Source organism: Pinus tabuliformis, chromosome 6, assembly GCF_031772625.1.
Source record: "Pinus tabuliformis cultivar Carrire ecotype Pingquan chromosome 6, CPIR1, whole genome shotgun sequence".
In the NCBI taxonomy this organism is placed as follows: domain Eukaryota; kingdom Viridiplantae; phylum Streptophyta; class Pinopsida; order Pinales; family Pinaceae; genus Pinus; species Pinus tabuliformis.
In genome coordinates, this window is record NC_142292.1 from 231,739,014 (window position 1) to 231,760,939 (window position 21,926).

General features: G+C 37.4%; 1 protein-coding gene across 1 annotated transcript in view; it reads right to left on the reverse strand.

Annotated features, from left to right (window-relative positions):
• Nucleotides 1-21,926, reverse strand: part of LOC149258266 (uncharacterized) — a 204,958-nt gene that overhangs the window by 134,695 nt on the left and 48,337 nt on the right. The window contains exon 2 of the mRNA XM_089414960.1: nt 614-712. Within this exon, the coding sequence (XP_089271086.1) occupies nt 614-712 (99 nt within the window). The remainder of the gene's footprint in view (nt 1-613; nt 713-21,926) is intronic.

Sequence of the window (21,926 nt, forward strand, 5' to 3'; positions counted from 1 at the left end):
TCCAATCATTAGACAAACTCAGTTAGTATTTTGTATCATTGTACCTTTGTCAAGGTTTTATACATGTGTTCTAAGGCTGCACTAATGTTTTATACATGTGTTCTTTCTTTATATCGTTTTCAGCATTTTCTAGCAGATGTTGTACTCTTACTGGTTGTATTCTTCAGTCCCATTGACCTGCTTTTGTGGTCAGTTGTCAGATATTGGCATTACTCTTGCCTCGTCAACCACTCTTGAATCAATCTTATACTTATAATAAAGACCTGTTTTACTAAGACTTCTCTTCATTTCACCTCAAACAGATATATTTTATCTCTTAGCTGATTTAACCCAAGGGACAACCCCCTTGAAGAGAGCCAATCTTGAGTGGGAAGAGGGTTTGTGAGGTAACATTGGCATCCCTTTTCAGTTGCCCCTTGGTTAGGACCGATCTTGGACTTTGGATTTCAAGTGAAATATCAATTGGTTACCCAGGTACCTTATTGTCCATGTATGTAGTTAATAACAAGCAAATACTTTCCCAAATTACACTTTTTTGCAAATTCGCTAGAAACAATTTGGAGTCAATGTCACGATATATTCAAAAATTAAGAAAACCAAACTAATCACTTACTCTTTTACTATCTTAGAAAGACTGATAGCAAACCCTTCTGTTCCAACAAAATCAAGAAGGTAACAAGTGTGAATCCTTTTGCAATCAAAATCTTCAACCCTGAAAGGCAAAGTAGTGGAAAATTTAGAGTTTCTGTAGTGTTTAAAAACAAAATGTCTATTTAAAATTTTTCTAACTCTACCCAAAAACACTAGAACTAACTTAGTCATATAAACCTTAATGTCAATAAACATTTAGAAAAAGCATAATGACTTTCTACAGATTTCCTCATATTAGAAAGGTTTATCGTAAATTTTAAAGGAAAAAAAAAAATTTGTTATTTCATCTGCAATATTTTCAAAACTGACACTTCACAATGGGCATGGAACCTCTTGTTTACAACCCCTTGCATCATGTTCACATTTATCATGGGAAAGAAGGAAAGGGATATTGTAAAAACTTATTCACACACTTGTTCAATAACCACAAATCCTTGTCAAGCTTTTCCATAACATCATAACCTGCCCTATATGTTACATAGTATAGGTATTATAATTATATAGCTAAAAGTGCAATGAAAACTATGAATTTTACAGCTAAAAATCTATAAAAAAAAAACTAGTGTGGCCTTTGAATTAGTCACTTCATAAAAATAAATAAATAAAGTATAAAAATATACACAAATAATTGAAAAAAAAAATCAGAATGCCCGTTTGACTTGGTCACTTACTAACAATGACAAAAGCCAATGGTTAAGAAAAGGAACTAGTTATGCAGAATTCTAAATCTAGTTAATCCTAAAGCATGCAGTAGCCATGTGCATACATAGCACACTGGTAAACAATAAACCTTTCCAATGCATATTTAATGCATTAATATACCATATCTTTTCTACCAAAAATAGTCGTTGGAAGAAGCAAAGCTAGATGTTCCAACAGTAGACAATATCCAATAGACAAGTGATTATATTGCTAAGTAGGTAATAGCCTTTTCCTTGGATTAGCATATAATTCAGTCTTAAGTAATTGTACTGTTAGAATTAAAGATCATCACCAACAATCCTTGCCCATGTTTGTTAGAGTATTAATAAAGTGTTGTTAGGAGTCTGCTGTATTCTAGTAGGGAGTATAAAGTATTTTAACCATTCATTATTAGTTACATTCAAATCCAAGCATCCATTGACATACATTCATAAGCAAATATATAAGCTTATATCTAAGCCATAAATGCATGTACAACACATCGATGTGTGAGAGAGAGAAAGAGAGAGGTAACAGTGATAGCAGCACAAGAAACAACGGTATTCTGGTACTCCCTGTTAGCCCCGAAGGAATAACCACCTTTAGAGGCATCCTCACTAGGGTGTATTGTTACGGATTCCAGGAGCCTTCTTGATTGGACTTTCTAGACAGACAATTCTCTCATGTTCTCCTTCAAATACAGTGTTGTGCTAGCTCACACGGGGCCCTCATTTGTAAGTTTGTAATATCATCAATCATTCTATCAGCTTATCAATATATATTTTTACAATACATTTGTCTACAATACATTTTAAGTACAAACAGTGACTGTTTGTTTACTATATTGTGGTATGTCAGATTCTCCACTCTCGGCTCTTATATTTCCAAATGAACTCACCGGTCTACAGTTTGGTTATAGCATGTTCTATTTTGATACTTCATGTATTGGTGTTTTTGCTTGGATCTGGTGCTATAATGTAATATTCTTAATGGAAATATTCAGCATATAACAGAAGCATGCACTAGACAATAGCAGAGAAAATATGCACAACACAGAAATACAAACACACCAAACAAATTTAGAACAACTGCTGAGCAATTTTTATTAAATTCTGAACTGCATGGAGTACATATAGCAAGGAATAAGTGCACCTGGGCTTGCGTAAGCAAGCTGGAGCAAACCCAGGTGAAAGAGATGTCCCCCAGAGCTGAAAACTTTGGCCCAATATCCCTTCTGAGCAGACCCAGAAAATGGCAGCTGCTGCTACACTAAAATGCTGTGAATGATCCTCTGTAGTGCCCAGAATTGCCTGAAATTGTAGCTGTAGCCTCACCCAAAATTACCCCACAAAACCCAGAAGGGAAATGGCTTAACTCCCAAGCAATGTTTTAAAACTCCGACTCGGGTTCGGAACCGGCCGAGGGTCGGCTCTGACTCTGACTCCGACTAGGTATCAACTCGGCCGGTTTGATTTCAATGACTCGGTCGTTGTAAAAAATAAATTAAAATATTTATTTTTTATGAAAAAAATAATTTTAAATATTTTCATTCATGTTTCCAAACACAAAGCATTAGAATATAGAGAGAAGACAACATATGATCAAAGTAGGCTCATGAATATATCCATTATATCAAAATGGCACCCAGAGCACTATCCAATACATACATGATATAGAGATAAAAATAAAAACACATAACCAAGGAGGCTCTAAATGGCCTCTACAACAAAAATAAACTATAAAACATCATTAGTCACCAGTACTACTGGCTACTACTAGAGAAGCCAACATCATCTGGCTCAGACTCTGAATGAGAGTCAGACAAGGAAACCCATGGCTCCTCCTCCTCATCGCCATCTCCAACTACAACAGTGGAAGTAGTAGCACTAGCAGGAGTAGTAGCTGCACGTTGAAATAGACGAGATATGCGCTTCCGTTGTGGCTGAGTAGAGGAAGTGCCTGAAACTAGAGGACTTGGGGCTGGGCCTGGCACAAGTGGATCTGCATTCAACTGAACATTATGTTCAACTAATGCTTTAGTCTATAAATCCAAATCAATACCAATATCCTCATCAGAATCAAACTCTATTGGATGACTCTCCACTACCCAATCTGATGTTGGATCAATAGCTTCCAACACAATGGGATCTGTATCAGCCTTCAGGTCTTTTGTTCAGCAATCGGTTGCATCTTAGACGAAGGTTGTATTGGACATAGACTATATCATTTAACCGTTTTTTGTTCCAAATGGTTTCTCTTCTTCGTGTGAATCTTCTCAAAGACAGACCTATTGCGCTCACACCCAGTAGCACTGCAAGTTTGACTCAAAATATGGATTGCAAACTTCTGCAATTGAGGACAATGGCTACCTAAGTCACATGACATGAGGACATGAGACACGGAGGACACGTAAATAAGATTATTCAATACGAAACGCAGCGACCTAGAAACAAGACACGGGGACACGTATATATATATATATATATATATATATACCGAAATATAGTTTTTTATCCATATTAAATTGCAAGTTGCAGCTTATCTAATCAAATTAAAATATAATTACTTCTCAAAGTTCATAGTTCACTTTAAAAAAATAAATAGAATCAAAATTTACTATTTAGAAATTAGAATGTGATATGCTTGGTCTTGATTCTTGAATATTCAATGTTCATTGTTCATGTACATCTTACAAGCACATAAGAAAATAACTAAAGTCTAATCCTTTTGATTTCCTCTGCCCCTCTTGCGAGAAAATGCCACAACTTTCCCTTTCCCTCTAGATGTAGACGCTGGTGCTGGTGGAGTTGGCAGTGGAGTTTGCTATGCTCTAGAAGCTGAAGAACTAGAAGTAGGAGCTATAGGAGGTAGACCACGTCCTCTACTGGAGGCAGGGGTAGCCCGGGCAAGTGGTGTCACTTGGAAACATTACAATCTCCCAATCCTGAAATCCTAAAAAACTGATAAGTCTGCTGCATTTTGAATGAAATCTAAAATATTACTTTCTCCATATGAAATCCAATAAGGCCGGAACCACTCTCAAACATCCTGAGTCATTTCATGGTAATGTTAAAAATTTAAGTAAAAGTGACATTCTCCTTAATCTTCATTTTACTTTAAGAATTTAACATTACCATGAATAACATATCAATACTAGGGCCTAGACTTGATCATTAAGATGCCCCACTCAAATATTATTTGTTTTTTTCAAAAAAAATTGCAGCTTATGCAGGCAACGTTTTCTATCAACGGAATACGCGTTTTCCAGATGCAGAACACGACAAAAACCGACGAATACATTTTACATTTTACAGGACATGATGAAAAACGTTTTCGACACGTTTTAGGGCCATTTTCGTGTCTGGCACGTAAAATACGGGACACGTGACCTTGGAGGACGTGTCTTGTTACTTAGATGGCTACCAAATGCCTCCCACCATTGTGCTGCAAAAAACATAGTTGTGTAATGAGTTAGCTCAACAAATTATATCGAACTTTCAAATTATAAACAAGTTAACAAAATAAGAATTTGAAAATTGAAATTGTTTGTTTACCTAGCTCATCTACTTCCCTTGCAATCCTTGCTAGGTTCTTGCCAAAGGTACTTGTCGCTCTGCTGAAACAAGTGATGTGTCGGTGTATCTCTAGAAGATCACTCTCCTTAGGGACCATGCGGTCAATGCAGTCAATCAATCCATCTCTAACCTCCCCAGTCAAGGCTTCTGCCTCCAGAGCTTTATAATGATATCTTGGGTTCAGAAAAAACCCAGCGACATGTATAGGGCGATGGAGTTGATTGTTCCATCTTTGATCAATAATTTCCCAAATGGGCATGTTGACCCTACTGCCTACACCTACCTACAAGTCAGTGAGAAAAGCCTTCAACCCCACAAGGTGTGGTTGGTGGCAGGGAACTAAGAGAAGGGGTTGTCACACTAGATCCCCTCTCTTTTTGTTTAAGTTATATCCTAGGTTAACTATGGGGGGTGGTCCCTGTTGACCACTACCGGTCAACTACCCATGCAGTACACCCCCTTTTCTTGGCAGAAAGGGGTAGCACCTGATCGACGTGTCCGTGCCATCCTGCAGTCATCAGCAGCTTAATCATTTTAATTGTAAACCCAGTCTGCATGTATGAATTGTAAATAATCTTAGCAGATGTGAGTCATGTCTGTAAATTTCCTAGGTGGACCTAATTTTCTAAGTGATAATCTACGTCCCGGAAGGTTTTTCGTCTCACCGATCCATGATCGGCAGAGTTTTCCTTCAGCCTGACCCCAAAGCCGGGATTGATTTTGTCATTAGAATTTTAGGAGAATCCTAGTGCGTTAATCTGCTAGATTATAGTTGTGTCGCAGAAACTGGGTGATTTATGAGGGTCTATGATAAAGGGGTTTTCCCCCCTTAAGATGTAAATTGTAAAAGTCATGATGTAATGTGTCTTGAGGGTTGGAAAATGTTTTAAATCCCCTCATGAGTCCTAAGTCCTAGGTCCTAGGTGATGTTTCCAAAGGCTTAGTTCGATGATCCATTTAATAAAATAAATAAAATAATAAAAAATTATAAAAATTATAAAATTATAAAATGAAATAAATAAAAAATTATAAAATAAAGCAAAAACCGTAAATAATAAAATAATAATATTTTGAGTGAATGCATGCAAAATATTATTTTTAATAATAAGTTAACAATTTCGACGGATGAGATTAAGAGATGTCTTGATCCTCATCGACGGTCGAGATCATTTCGACATGGATCACTCGAACTAGCCGTTGGGATCATTTCCTTTAAATAGGGTGCTAGGGGTCATTTCAGATAATAAGATCTGTGAGTCTGGTACTGAAGAAGCTCTCTTGTAATCTGTTTTCTGGTTAATAAAAGAAAACTTTGGGGTCCAAATCTTGCTGGTGTTACTCTCTGGAAATGCTGTGAGATTGTTTAATTTTCTGCATATTTTATTTTCGGCCATTAATAATAGCTTATTGTAGAGTATTGTGAGCACAGGTATCTTGTTCACTTGCTAGGGTTTGAGTGCTATTAGGGTTTCTGAAGTAATGGCAGGTATCTCCATTACTTTTTGAGATCTAGCAGCATTTTTGCCCTCTTTACTGATGGTTGTTTTGAGCTGTGTAGAAAACCCTTACTGAAGAAGATTGGTGGGCGTTTGGGGAAGTTCTCGGCTGAACCAGCCAACTTCTGCAAGCATTTTTTGCTGAGCCCAGTTGGATTTGATCTTGGGTCTATCATTCAGTTTATTTTTCTTTAATTTGCATGAGAGACTTTCTGAAGTTCTTCACAGTGAAAACCTGAAGTTTTTATTCTTTAAAATATTTCTGTGCTTATTGTTGAATCTGGCTGTTAAGGGGCCAAAATCTGTAAATTAAATAAACTGATTTAGGGTTTCAAATTTTTGCTTTACATAGATTTTTCATTAGGGTTTTTCTTTTGTGTTTGCAGGTATAGGGTTTTCTCTCTTTGCAATTGCAGAACCACCGTCAATCTTCTCGCCCACTGCACCTGTAATGATAAACGCCAATCCGATATATCTCGGTTTCGTGGCCCCGGATCGCATGCATTTTCTGTGTATACACTGACGTCAAGGGTATTTGATCCGCAGACAAAGATCATTCACCGCAGAGAAAAGCGTTTAACCCTCATGATAATCAAATCTCAGTCGAAGCATTCAGGGTTACGATTTTTGGCTTTGGTTATATTATTCTTCAGCATTCTGAGCGTATGTGTGATTGATTGCCGTCGTGAACACCTGCGATTTTTAGCCTCCGCCATCTCCTTAACCTGCAATCGCATACACGGTATCGATCCGAGGGCCAAGCAGCAAAACATTTGATCTGCGCCCAGCATTCAAGTGAAAGAATGGTGGCACGTCTGCGTTAAATCTCAGAAACGATCTGCGTCTCCGCCATCGACTGTGTCTTTTTTGGAGATTTCTCTGTCGTTTATGCACTTTTGATAACGCCATCGGGCCAGAGGAAGCGTGCTCTCGAAATTTCATTCTACGAGGTTGAGATTTCCATTTGTCTGCCGTCAGAATTCTGGTAAGGTCGCAGGAGGTTTCACGTCTTGAAACCATCATCGCAGGCCATCACGCAGGTGAAGTAATTTATGGGTTAGTCTTCATTCAAGAGCACGCAGTATTCTCGAAACGGTATGCGTAAATTTCTTTTCCATTTTAACGCAGAGGGTAAGCATTAAATCGAAATCTTTAGGGCGGTATTTTCGTTAGACCTTTGGTTTTTTTTTTATGCGTAGTTAGGTTTCACGCTTCATTTAGATTAAAAAAATTTATGTTTCCTTCATTTAGAACTTTAGATTTAGGATTTTGTTATATTATAATTAGATTTTAATTATTGTGAGTTTTGATTTTAATTTTAATTTAGAACTAAAATTTTGGTAATTTTACTTTATATTAGATTTTAAGTTTTTTTTTTTTTTTTTTCATTTTTATAATATGAAAGGTAAAAAAATGAAAAAGATATTATTTAGCCTTAGTTTTATTTTTATATAGTTAGATTTTAGATTTAGGTTTTAGATTAATTAATCTTAATTTTCTTTTGGGGATTTGTTTAAGGTTTAAAAAAAAAAAAATTTGAAAAGCATAAAAGCATCGTGGATATTTTTGCCAGTTTCAGTTGTTTTACTCAGGGAATTATCATGTTATATCTTTTATGCTGAGATTGAAATTTTCAAGTCTAGATACGAATATGATATCTGGTTAATGATTTATGATTCTCGTGGTGGTTTAAAGCATTCATCTTTTCAAAATTCTCAGTTGCTGGATATCGTTTTGGTCATTCTGAGAGCATTGTGAGTTTAGCTGATATCTTGTGATGACAAATGATTGCTGTTCACGGTTTATGTTTCTATATCATCTAACAAGTAATCGTTTTAACAACAATTTCTTAAGGCACTGGTCTTTTAAATTTCTAAATCCATCTAGTGCTTATCATATCGTGTTTCGTGTCTCCCAGCCCAACTGTTTGGCAGTTGGTCTTCATCTTCTCATAGGGTCTACCCCCCTTAGCCGCGGGAGACAGACTTAAACGGAGGGATCGGGAATCAAAGTGACAGCCCCCGGTCTGAGCGTTGTCGTGTCAATCTGCGTAACAACAGTCCCTAATATGGAAAACTAAGAAAAAAGAAATGTGAGGTTCTGGGAGAGATGTTAAAGTGAAAGTGTATTACTTTTAAGAATTATGAGCAAAATATGATATGAGCAATACAAATCATTAAAATATTAAAACCATAAAAGCAGTGCCTTAAGATAAATTGTTCAACAGGAATGAAAGATATATTTGCTCAAAACAAAAGTAGAATGCTTCAAAAAATTGAAAGCAAAGCAATTCTAAAATGGAGACAAAGCTGTTAGCACAATAATCGATACAAGATATAAAATGTTTTAAAATATAATCAATGCCTAAATCAAAGCATATAGAAATATCCTGCAATAGGAAAATCAATTAGTGTTCTACTTGCAAAAGGAAGATAAAACAATCCTTGCCAACATAAAATATTCAATAATGACAAGTAAAATGGACAATTGCAAGTGAAATCATAAGATGTATTAGCATGAGATGCACCTACACTAGATTTGAATGCAATTAGTCTTGGTTATTTTTAATCTAAAATGTCTAATCTAAATGAGAAGTCCTCCTCTTGAACTCTTACCAAAAGGTAAAAATTGGGGTGACTGTAAAAAAGAGGGGGCGAGGGCACGGAGGTGACATTAACAATACCCGTCACCTGAGTATTACGAGCCAGCGGCCTTCGTTCCTACAAGAGGACAAGCCACCTTCATAACTGCAAGGTCACACGCTTTTACCTTATTTCGTACCAGATGGAAGGAATTTCCAAGAAAGTCTTTTTCTCTATACTTTCTATCAACTAAGCTTATGCTTGGAGGTTAATTTTAGTGGGGCTTGGGGCCTGGCTTGGAAACCTTCTTATACTAAAATGCCTAGATGAAATGCATGAGTGCGATTTATTGCTTCTAAGAAAGTATTGACATTAGTGCTCAAAATAAAAGATAATGCTCAAATAAACAATACCAATATCTTTCAATGGAAAGGGAAAGTGAAACAATTATCTCAATGTAGCTCCACAAGTTCCAAATATGTTGTTTTGCAAGTAAATGAAATCAATGCCAAATTGCTTCAATGGAGTGACACAAGAAAGACCCAACAATAATGATAATGCCACATAATATAAACTGACAATGATAAAGCAATGTGCTCAAGAGACTTGTGAAACCAAAGTAGATGGATAAATTAAACTAGTTTAAGCTTGCCCAGTAAATATAAAATATTTGCTTGCATCAAAACAAACTTTGCATGTGTTGTAGTAGATTGCCCAATACAAGTATTCAAGAAATGGAAATGGCAAACATAAACCAATCTCAAATGTATGCTAAAATGAGAATGGATGTGAGTGTTCTATTAAGAAACTAATTATGCATGAATGAGCTTAGCAATGAGATTAACAAAGAAAATTGGAGTAATTTAACTAAGAGATTAGTCCACCCACAAGCAATGATCCTCCCTCTAAATGGGGAGAAAGGATATCATGGGAAAAATCTCAAGCTCCTTCACAAGAAAAAAATATTTTTTTTTATTAGAGATTGGTTACAAAAAGAGAAATAAAATCCTTTTTAGAAGACTTCCCAAGGAAACCAAATGAGTTTTTTACAACATGCCACTTCCAAGGGCTAGATCTCTTCAAGTAACAACTATAGGAGAGTCTTTGACAAAATCGGAAAATAAAAGAAACAAATTTGCAGCAATCAAATCAGCCACAAAGAGAGTTGTATTCAGCGCTAAGGAGAAAGGCTAAGCCTCCTCTAGCCCATGGCCTGGTGAAAGAAGGATGCTACCCTCAAAATAGAACTCGGCCTTTCGAGAAATGATGCCTCACCTCCTTGAATTTTCGTCTCAAATCTGCTCAGAAAGGGTTGCAAAACAAATCTAAAATGAGTGGAAAGATGAGTCAAAGTGATAATCTACAATTAGTGTACAAGAACTAGATCAAGACATGCAAGTATAACTCCATACTTGTCTAGTTAAAACCATGCTCTAAGTAGCAAATAAAATCCTTGAAAGCACAAGATATTGATCAAGAAAAATATTGAATTTAAATTTATGTGATCTTAGTAGGCTAGAGGAAAGGAAACTCCCTCTTTCAAAATCGTTTGATGAGATCCTTGAGGCAAACCGATTGGGTCCTTCTATTCTTGATCTTGGGAGTTAGTTCGTCTATTGGAGAGTTACCCCACGCCCAAGTAAATCCTTCAACCAAATCTAATGATCTCTACACACTTGAAAAAAAAATGTCAGCAATCATAAAGGAATTAGATTATACAATGGAGGAGAAGACTAAGGAGTGGCAAAATGATAACTAGCATAATCCAACATACATGTAGAATGTACAGCACAACAATTGAAATAACATCACCTCAAGCAATGGAAGGAGAACACCAACACAATAATACTACGAAGTCTTTTTATTATATGAAGATGAATACAAAATCCAGTGGAGTCTTTATAAGCCCAATAGCTCGTTCTAAAAATACAATATGAGAGCCAAAGGCTAATTTAAATAGAACTATGGGTGTCAATCCCAATGTAGAAGTGATTAAACAAGTGGCATGAAGTGACAATCCCAAAGAGAGATTCGAATTTGTTAAATGGAACTCCAATGCCAAGCGTAAAAATCGAATTCTGGCAAGTGGACATCATTTTCTTCTTCCCTTATGTGCCAAATTCAAATTTTATGATGGACTGGCAAATGTATATGGGTGGTAACCCATCTGGAGACAATTTCCCACAAAAATCTCCACCAAATATTCTCCCAAATCCCCCCAAATGTGCATTAACTTCACAAATTTGAATTTCCAAGTAAGCAGCTTTCTCATTTAATGCAAAAAATTCGATTTTATTTGAGTACATGTCTTTTCCTTGATTTTAAGAGTCCACATCACCTTGGGGCTTCAATTTAACTTCCCCATAATTTTCCACCTCATTTCCACAATATCTAGCATGTGTGGATATTTATTTTTCTCCATTTATTTAATTTTTGGCTTAATTAATTGTCAAATTTCCCACTAAATTTAGGAAAAGTAGATTTTGAGAGTTAAAAACACATTTTTAACCTCTCAAAGTGTGACATAGTTGAAAGTTGAGGGTAAGAAGTGAAAATTTCATTACTCATACCCCATACAACTTCTCCAGACATCACTTATTACATTACAAATACAATTGTATTAGCAATTTCCATAGTGCAGAAAATCTAAAAGTTTAAAAAATGACTACCTAGACCTAACCAAATTCCACGAAATTTTTTGTGTGATCTAGTATGGTAATATACATCGACTCTAGACACTAAGATGTGTTAGGGGCTCAACCTTCAAACCGTCACCCCAGCTTTGGGTTAAAAAATGAATAAAAAACCCAGAAAATTATCCGCCTCTGAAAAAGAAGGGATAATTAACTAGATAAAAAAACACTCCAAGGTGTACTCATTTGCTGATCGAGTCCCAACATCCTAGCACTGTTACAGACTCAAAAACTCATCATACTAGTATCGCTTATTACAATTCCCCGCAGGGTGTGCAATCTGGGTACAAGAAAGATGATGAGAAGATAGAAGTAGAGTTAAAAAACTATGTTGACTGATGATATATGAGTCTTCATATAATTATCAGGTGCCAATCTAGTGGTCAACAGGGCCCATATTTAGCCACTCTATCCTTGTATACTGCCTTTATTTGCTCCTTTGCTTGATCCATAGCCTCATAAATGAAGCCCATAGCCAATCTTTCCCCATCCACCAACTGCAACACCTTAACCAGTGGCTCAGCAACCTTCACAATCTCTGCTGCACTTTTCCAAAATATTCCTTCATTAACTTTCTTTTTCACATTTTTTCCATCCCATTTGTAAGACCATTGACATTCATTCAATTCATCACTGGAAAACACCTTTTGTAAGTTTCTATGTTAGGAAAGCATAGATTGCAATGTCAAAAAATGAGTTGCAAATCTAGTGATGGCAAGCCTAATAATATCCCTGCCCCCTGTGTGTTTCCTCATCAGGCTCAAAATCCATGAGTGATTGTAGATATATTTTGTTATGCTTTTGGCATGCTCTACAGTGTTCTTGACCCAATCTATTTTGTCAAAATCCTCAAGCATGAGGTCTATGCAATGTGTAGCACATTGGGTCCAAAATATGGTTTTGTGTTTTTCCTCTAACATTTTACCAACAAGAACATAGTTAGAGGCATTATCTGTGATGATTTGAACAACATTAGCCAACCCCACCTCTTCAACAACCTCATCCAAAAGCTGAAACAACAAGTGTGCATCTTTCACCCTATCAGATGCATCAACTGATTTTAGAAACATGGTTCCCTGTGGGCAAAAGATAAGAAAATTTATGATGGTACAGTTCCTTTGATCAATCCATCCCACTGACATGATGGTACATCCTATTTTTTCCCATGAGCTTTTGAAATATTTCAAATATTCATCAGTGGAGGAAACTTCTTTTTGCAAAAGAGATCCCCCTTAACTCATGCATAGTAGGGCCTTTGAAGCCCTTTCTAGCAGTAAATATGGCATCAAACATAGGTTCATAATATGGTGAACGAGAAGCATTAAAGGGGATAACAACATCATACCATCATCTAGCTATGTAATCACAAGCAGTCCCTCTCAATTCTTTCTTCCAATGGTCATCTAAAGTGGGCTGCATATGACTTCTATTAGCTTGACGACCATGTGCACTATCGGAGGGAGAGGAGGGTGTGAAATAACTTTTGATATCACCCTTCTTTTTCATTTTACCCTTACCCTTTTCTTGAATAGACTCCAAAGGAGGAACATAGCGAAAAGGGTTGGATGTGTTGACCCTACCCTCCTACACCTACGTACAAGTCAGTGAGAAAAACCTTCAACCCCATAAGGTGTGGTTGGTGGCAGGGAACTAAAAGGAGGAGTTGTCACACTAAATCCCCTCTCTCCGTTTAAGCTATCTCCTAGGTTAGCTATGGGGGTTGGTCCCTAATATGGAAAACTAAGATAAAAGAAAAGTGAGGTTCTAGGAGAAATGTTAAAATGAAAGTGGATTAATTTTAAGAATTATGAGCAAAATATGATATGAGCAATAAAATCATTAACATATTAAAACCATAAAACCAGTGCCTTAAGATAAATTGCTCAACAGGAATGAAAGATATATTTGCTCAAAACAAAAGTAAAATGCTTCAAAAAATAAAAGCAAAGCAATCTTGAAATGGAGACAAATATGTTAGCACGATAATCGATACAAGATATAAAATGCTTTTAAAATATAAGCAGTGCCTAAATCAAAGCATATAGAGATATCTTGCAAAAAGAAAATCAATTAGTGTTCTACTTGCAAAAGGAAAATGAAACAACACTTGCCAACATAAAATATTCAATAATGACAAGTAAAATGGACAATTGCAAGTGAAATCACAAGATGTATTAGCATGAAATGCACCTACACTAGATTTGAATGCAATTAGTCTTGGTTATTTTTAATCTAAAATGTCTAATCTAAATGAGAAGTCCTCCTTTTGAGCTCTTACCAAAGGGTAAAAATTGGGGTGACTGTAAAAAAGAGGGGGCAAGGGCATGGAGGTGTCATTAATGAGACCCGTCCCATGAGTCTTACGAGCTAGCCTGTGCCTTCGTTCGTACAAGGGGACAATCCACCTTCATAATTGCAGGGTCACACGCTTCTACCTTACTTCGTACCAAATGGAAGAATTTTCCAAGAAAGTCTTTTTCCCTATACTTTCTATCAACCAAGCTTATGCTTGGAGGTTAATTTTAGTGAGGCTTGGAGCCTGGCTTGGAAACCTTCTTATACTAAAATGCCTAGATGAAATGCACGAGTGAGTGTTATTGCTTCTAAGAAAGTATTGACATTAGTGCTCAAAATAAAAGGCAATGCTCAAATAAACAATACCAATATCTTTCAATGGAAAGGGAAAGTGAAACAATTAGCTCAATGTAGCCCCACAAGTTCCAAATATGTTGTTTTGCAAGTAAATGAAATCAATGCCAAATTGCTTCAATGGAGTGACACAAGAAAGACCCAACAATAATGATAATGCCACATAATAGAAACTGACAATGATAAAGCAATGTGCTCAAGAGACTTGTGAAACCAAAGTAGATGGATAAATTAAACGAGTTTAAGCTTGCCCAGCAAATATAAAATATTTTCTTGCATCAAAACAAACTCTGCATGTGTTGTAGTAAATTGCCCAATACAAGTATTCAAGAAAATGAAATGGCAAACATAAACCAATCTCAAATATATGCTAAAATGAGAATGGATGTGAGTGTTCTGTTAAGAAACTAATCACGCATGAATGAGCTTAGAAATGAGATTAACAAAGAAAATTGGAGTAACTAAACTAAGAGATTAGTCCACCCACAAGCAATGATCCTCCCTCTAAATGGGGAGAAAGGATACCATGAGAAAAATCTCAAGCTCCTTCACAAGAAAAATTAATTTTTTTTATTAGAGATTGGTTACAAAGAGAGAAAAGAAAATCCTTTTGAGAAGACTTCCCTAGGAAACCAAATGAGTTTTTTACAACATGCCACTTCCAAGGGCTAGATCTTTTCAAGTAACAACTACAGGAGAGTCTTTGACAAAATCTGAAAATACAAGAAACAAATTTGCAGCAATCAAATCAGCCACAAAGAGAGTTGTATTCAGCGCTAAGGAGAGAGGCTAAGCCTCCTCTAGCCCACAGCCTAGTGAGAGAAGGATGCTGCCCTCAAAGTAGAACTCAGCCTTTCGAGAAATGATGCCTCAAATACTCACAACCTCTTTGAATTTTCATCTCAAATCTGCTCAAAAGGGGCTGCAAAACAAATCCAAAATGAGTGGAAAGATGAGTCAAAACGATAATCTACAATTAGTGTACAAGAACTAGATCAAGACATGCAAGTAGAACTCCATACTTGTCTAGTTAAAACCATGCTCTAGGTAGCAAATAAAATCCTTGAAAGCACAAGATATTGATCAAGAAAAACACTAAATTTAAATTTATGTGATCTTGGTAGGCTAGAGAAAAAGAAACTCTCTCTTTCAAAATCGTTGGATGAGATCCTTGAGGCAAACCGATTGGGTCCTTCTATTCTTAATCTTGGAATTTAGTTCATCTATTGGAGAGTTACCCCACGCCCAAGTAAATCCTTCAACCAAATCTAAAAATCTCTATACAATTGAAAAAAAATGTCAACAATCATAAACGGATTAGATTATACAATGGAGGAGAAGACTAAAGATTTCACCAAAAATCTTCTAGTGCTCCTCTTCCTAGAGTATTTCTCTAACCCAAAAACCATACAAGATAGCTTGCATATGTTAATCCAAACAAGTGGCAAAATGATAACTAGCATAATCCAACATACATGTAGGATGTAAACCACAACAATTGAAATAACATCACCTCAAGCAATGGAAAGAGAACACCAACACATTAGTACACCAAAGTCTTTTTATAATATGAAAATGAATACAAAATCCAGTAGAGCCTCCTTAAGCCCACTAGCTCGTTCTAAAGATACAATATGAGAGCCAAAGGCTCATTTAAATAGAACTATGGGAGTCAATCCCAATGAAGAAGTGATTAAACAAGTGGCATGAGGTGACAATCCTAAAGAGAAATTCGAATTTGTTTAATGGAGTTCCAATGACAAGTATAAAAATCAAATTCTGGCAAGTGGACACCATTTTCTTCTTCTCTTATGTGCCAAATTCGAATTTTATGATGGAATGACAAGTGTATATGGGTGGTAACCCATATGAGGACAATTTCCCACAAAAATCTCCACCAAACTATCCCATACAATTTCTCTAGACATCACTTATTACATTACAAATACAATTTTATTAGCAATTTCCGTGGTGCGGAAAATCTAAAAATTTTAAAAATGACTACCTAGACCTAACCAAATTCCACGAAAATTTTTGTCTGATCTAGTATGGTAATATACATCGACTCTAGACACTAAGATGTGTTAGGGGCTCAACCTTCAAACCGTCACCTCGACTTTGGGGTAAAAAGTGAGTGAAAAACCCATAAAATTATCCGCCTCTGGAAAAAAGAGATAATTAACCAAATAAAAAAAAACACTCCAACGTGTACTCTTTTGTTTATCGAGTCCCAACATCCTAGGCCTCTTACAGACTCAAAAACTCATCATTAATAGTATCACTTATTACAATTCCCCGCAGGGTGTGGAATCTGGGTACAAGAAAGATGATGAGAAAATAGAAGTAGAGTTAAAAAACTCTGTTGACTGATGATATCTGATGGTACAAGTGTCCTTTGGATCATCCTTGGGCATGGAGTCTTCATATAATCATCAGGTGCCACTCAAGTGGTCAACAAAATGCATCAGTACAAGAGATAGATGAAGAGCTCTCATAATCAAAATTGGGGTTGGCAGCCATCCTTTGTTGTATACTCCTCTTCCTCCCAATTTCAGCGTCTATTTATTTTTGCCTAACATTTTCTTGCTCAAACTTCTCAAAGTTATCTAGCAACTCCTTCCTAATCTCCCCAATTTGTGTTGATGGTGCTTCACATGGAGTAATTTGGCCTCTAACACTAGCCAAGTGTTGTTTCAGCCTATGAATGCCCCCTCCACCCCCTTTAATTTTTCTGTGACAAAATTTGCAATGCATTTGATTATCAATCATTTCAGCATATGCCCAAGCAGCATCCTTCATTCTAAGAGCCATTTTCTGATATTTGGACTTGGAAATAAAATAAAAAAATTTGAAAATGAAAACAAAACAAAAACCATGCTTCAATGTTCATTTCTTTTACAAAAAGACTCTTTTCAATTTCCAGATTTGCACAAAAAAAACAAGCAAAAAAAGATTTTAGAAGTAAAAAAAAAATACCTCTAGGCACAAACCACCTCCTCAATGCTGCTCCAATGGCTGCCCAAGAAGCTTCTCACTGCTGCTCCAATGATTGGCCAAGACTCCTCACTACTGCTCCAAAAACAAACTCCACAACTCTTCACAAACTCCTCACAAATTCTCACACAAATGCAATGAGATAGCTGTGAGAAAATGTGAGGGAATTGGGTAGCTTTTATAGGCTTGGGAGTGATAAATGGCCTTAAAGATAACCTAACATCAAATTAGAATCAAGTTTGGGGTCCGTTTTTCCCTCCAAAAGGCATTGTTGGGTGTGGTTGGGCATCGTTAGTTGGTTCAGCTGGTTTAACTCAGGCTCGGCTGAGCCGACCTGTTTGTTATCGAACCAGCCGAGTCAGTGACCGGCTCAGCTGGTTTGGTAACAAACCGGCCACTGAACTAGTTTTCCTGCCGATTCGGACCGACTAGGGGTATGGCTCGGTCGGCTCGGCCGATTCTTAAAACACTACTCCCAAGCACCTGCTGACCCACAAAATGGTGTGAATTGCCCAGTGAGACAGGCTGAACGCACTTCAAGAGAAAAAGGTGAGAGTGCCCCAATATCCTCCCGGAACCTTTCCCAAACTTCAGAGAAATTCCACCCAAATTATCCCCTACAACTCCATCCCTTCTCAACCACAAAATCCCCTTTTCCTCCAACCCCTGCAAAAATGCCCAGTGTGGCCCCTCTTACCGCTCAAACTAGCAGGGGACCTAAAAGGAATTCCTAAAGGGAAAATGCTAGACCAAGGGCAACAAATGGAAACTTACTCCACTGTCACCTCAGCTAAGGCTCCCTTCTATTTACAGACTTTCACCGATGGGAGGAGAACTGGTGTATTATGGAGTCACTTTGAAGGATAAATCAATGGATGGATGTGGAGTGGCCCAAATAATCTCTTTCCAGAAAAGTTTGAAAGATAGAGTCTGTTTGCTTTCTAAGCAAGGTACAATGTCTTCTAGGATAAGGAAGGGAGGATTTGAGGGTTAGGTTTATGTGATATGACTTGTGAAGGAGTTTTCCAATCCCTAAAATCCTTGTTGAAATTGGTACCCCAGGTGGTTCTTGAAGAATTGTCTTTTCAAAGGAACGGGACCACACGGGACCAAAGTGGACCCAGTCTAGGTCAGGAGGAAAGAGTTTAGCAACCAATGATGCCCTTAGCTTAGACAAGGTAGGGAATGGATCAAAGAAAGAATATTCACTTAAAGGTGTTGCATTGATTCAATATGGTACTAGCCTTTAGGGACACTAAGGCAAAGTTTGATCTCAGAGCTAGGGCTTGGCTTTTCTCACAAATCCATCGTCGAAATGGCCTCAAATTTGGAGGTGGTCCTAAGGAAACACCAACGTAGGAGGGGCTAGGAGATCAAACTTTTTGGAAGGCTAGTTCACCGGGAAAATGACGCCCTAGGTTACCCAACTTGGCTAGACCCAAGAAAAGGTGAAAGAAGTTGGTTTAAGGTGACCACCTTTTGGTAGATCAGTGCCTTTGTCTTGGGAGAATGGAGTCTATGAGGAATATGAGTGAGGACCTTTGGTTCTTGGTCAAGGATGCCTCAAGACTACTTCGCTAGCCTTCTAAGTCAAAGAGAAGCAATCTTCACGGAGTTGCAGTGCAAATGCAAAGTTGGCAGCGGTATAATAGTGTCAGCAACAGCACAGATGCGACATCAAAGTTATGCAATGGTTGGCAGGCAGTGGCAAGCAGTCACAGTGGTCAGACATCAGCAGTATGACAGAGGGTGATACAGAGATATGGTGTTGTAGCAGTAGTGCAGCACTTGTTGAAATTTGGTACCAGAGGACAAGTGGTTCCCTAAGGTTTTGATCTTTGGCCTAAGGAAAAGTGTCCAAAAGAATTTAATTTTTCTCCTAAAGTAACTTTATAATTTTTATAAAGTTAAATCTAATTTAAAAGTGACTTTAAGTGATAAAGTTACTAAGTCTAATTTTAAAGTGACTTTTATAAAGTCAATGAAAAATTAGAAAGGAAAAGTGACCTTAGAAGTAAATGACTAAGTGGGTCTTTATTAAAGTGGGGTGAATTAAAAAATAAAAAGTGAGATTTAAATGAGCATTTAATCTCAACCTTAGATCTCAATCTATTTCAGCCATTGGATTTAGGGATCACCCAAAAGTCACTTGGATCACCCAAAAGTCACTTGGGGTTAGATTAAAGGAGGACAAGGAGGAAAAGGTCATTCATTCTTTCATGAGCAGATTGGGAGAAGGAGAGCAAGAGAGCAAGAGAGATTTCTGAGCAGGGAGGAGAAGGAGACAGCAGCTTGGCACACATTCCAAGGCAGCAGTTGAGCAGATTTGTACAGTTGATTCAGCACACAATGAAAGGTAGATTTTGGCATGATTTTCGAAGAGTGTTTTGCACAAAAATCGAGGAGCAGTTTGCTGATTTTTCTGCACGCAAAACGAGGGTCGTACAGCGCATTTATTGCAGTCCGTACAGCGCATTTAATGTCGGTCGTACAGCTGCATTTAATGCTGAAAGTGGGCACAAAAATCGAGGAGGCCGTACAGCATTTATTGCTGTCCTGTTTGCTGTAATTTCCAGATCGCTGTGAGGCACGGGAAAAGAGATAAGTTGTAAATTTGCTTGCTGATTTTTTGCTGAATATTTCTCACTGTAAAAAGGCAATTTTCATAAATAAAGAAGAGCTCTCGAACTGGTTTTCCCCAAGAGTTGTAGGGGGTTTTTCCAGGGTCAAGTTGACCAAAAATCTCAGTGTTTAAATGTGTTTTAATAGCTGTTTATTACTGCTGATTTTTATTTCTGCAATTTCTAGCATTCTGTAAAATTTCCAAAATTTGTGTTTTCAGCAATATTTATTTTTTCAGCTTGTTAAATGTATGGTTATGGGAAAGGGCATTTAACTACATGGGAGAAATAAGGTGAAACTGAAAACCGGGGTGGGAAAACAGAAATTTTTACAGCACTAGGACACCTTTATCGCTAAGAGGGAGTGTTATTTTTTTTAGCATCAGAGATGTTCTAGTCTCAAAACTTTGTGGAGAGGCTAAAACACAGGAGTTCTCCATAACCCAGAAATCGTTTCTGGAAATTCCACCTAAAAGTGTCTTAATTAGATTATTAGCCTATTTTTAAATATTTCCTAAGTCTTAACTTAGGAAAAGGGGTTAATTAATCAGTATCAATTGAGATAAGGTGTGAATCATCTAGAAACTCACACAGGTCGACTCTGATATGATCTTAGTCATCGATTAAGATATAATCTCAATCGTTGGAGTCCCAACAGAAAATTATAAGAAGTCAATGGGTAGATGGAGGGCATATACACTTGAGATCAGTTTCCTTGGAGAGTTCGATTTTTCCAGAGAGCAGTTGTTGCCGGAAGAGTTCGAGCTTCAAAAGGGAAGCAGAAACAGAGAGGGGCAGGGACAATGAAGCCAGAGGAATATTTTTCAAAATCCAGTGAGTACTTTGCAAAGAGGTCGAAATTTCTCCAGGAGGCTGTGCAGAGGCAGCACAGAAGCTTCAGAAGGCAATTCGATTTTGCTGGGGTGAAGTTGGTTATCAGTTCCAAAGTGTCGAAGAGACAGTTTCCCAATCAACAGTAGGCAAGACGGATTGATTTGCAGAAGTTCTGAGCTAAAGTTTTTGAGGGCCTACACAGAGATAGGTGGACGACTTGCTTTTCTGAGGAAGTCAAGTGTCGGGATTGCTCGAAGGGAGAGGAATTTCCCTCAGATAATTTTTGCCAGTATTTTCTCTGCAAGATAGCCAATATTTGGCATCTAGACTGTACTCAGATTTTTTTCACTGCTGCTTGATAATATTAAACCCTCAGCTACTGCACCGATTTTCCCAAGTTGGATTTTTCCGAAGACTTTTGTCCAAAAATAATTGTGTCAAATTTATGTGTGTGTGCTAGCCTATTTCTTAGTTTCCAACGCTATTATTTTCCGCAATTTTATTTGTGAAGGTTGCAGTGTGATTTATTCGATATTTGTTATAGCAAATAAATAGTTAATTAATTAACAATTAGAAGAATTAATTCCAATTGTTGCAATAGGATTTCAAACTTGAAATTTTCACAGGGCATGCCACTATAAAGTGCACAATTCTGCCCTTGATTAACAGGCTTATTTACTAAATTGTACTAATGATTAATTGTATTGGAAGGTGAGGAGATGCATTGGATCTTATATAGGATTGTACGTGGGTCGTCATCTTGGACTTGGTCTCTTTATACGGGGTCCAAGCCCTCCAAAGGGTCATAATGGCATTTGTGGGGTGAGTGTTATGAGCTATGGGCCTCCAGCCATGTAGAGCATTGATTGCCACACGACGGGCTTCTTCAACACCACCACATTGCTTGCTCGTGCCCCAGTTATACAGAGATGATGATGCACTTGGACCACGTTACCCTGTCTGCTACACATTGCACCCAACACTTGGTTGTCAATCGAAGGCCCAAAGGAGGTTTTGTCTCACTCGGAGAGACATGAGAGGGCACGTGTCATCTTCTAGCCCTCGTTGATGGAGCATCGACTTGATCTTGAGCCATTTGGAGACCCATTTGGAGCCCACTGAGCCCAAATTGGGGTTTGGAGATGTTTTG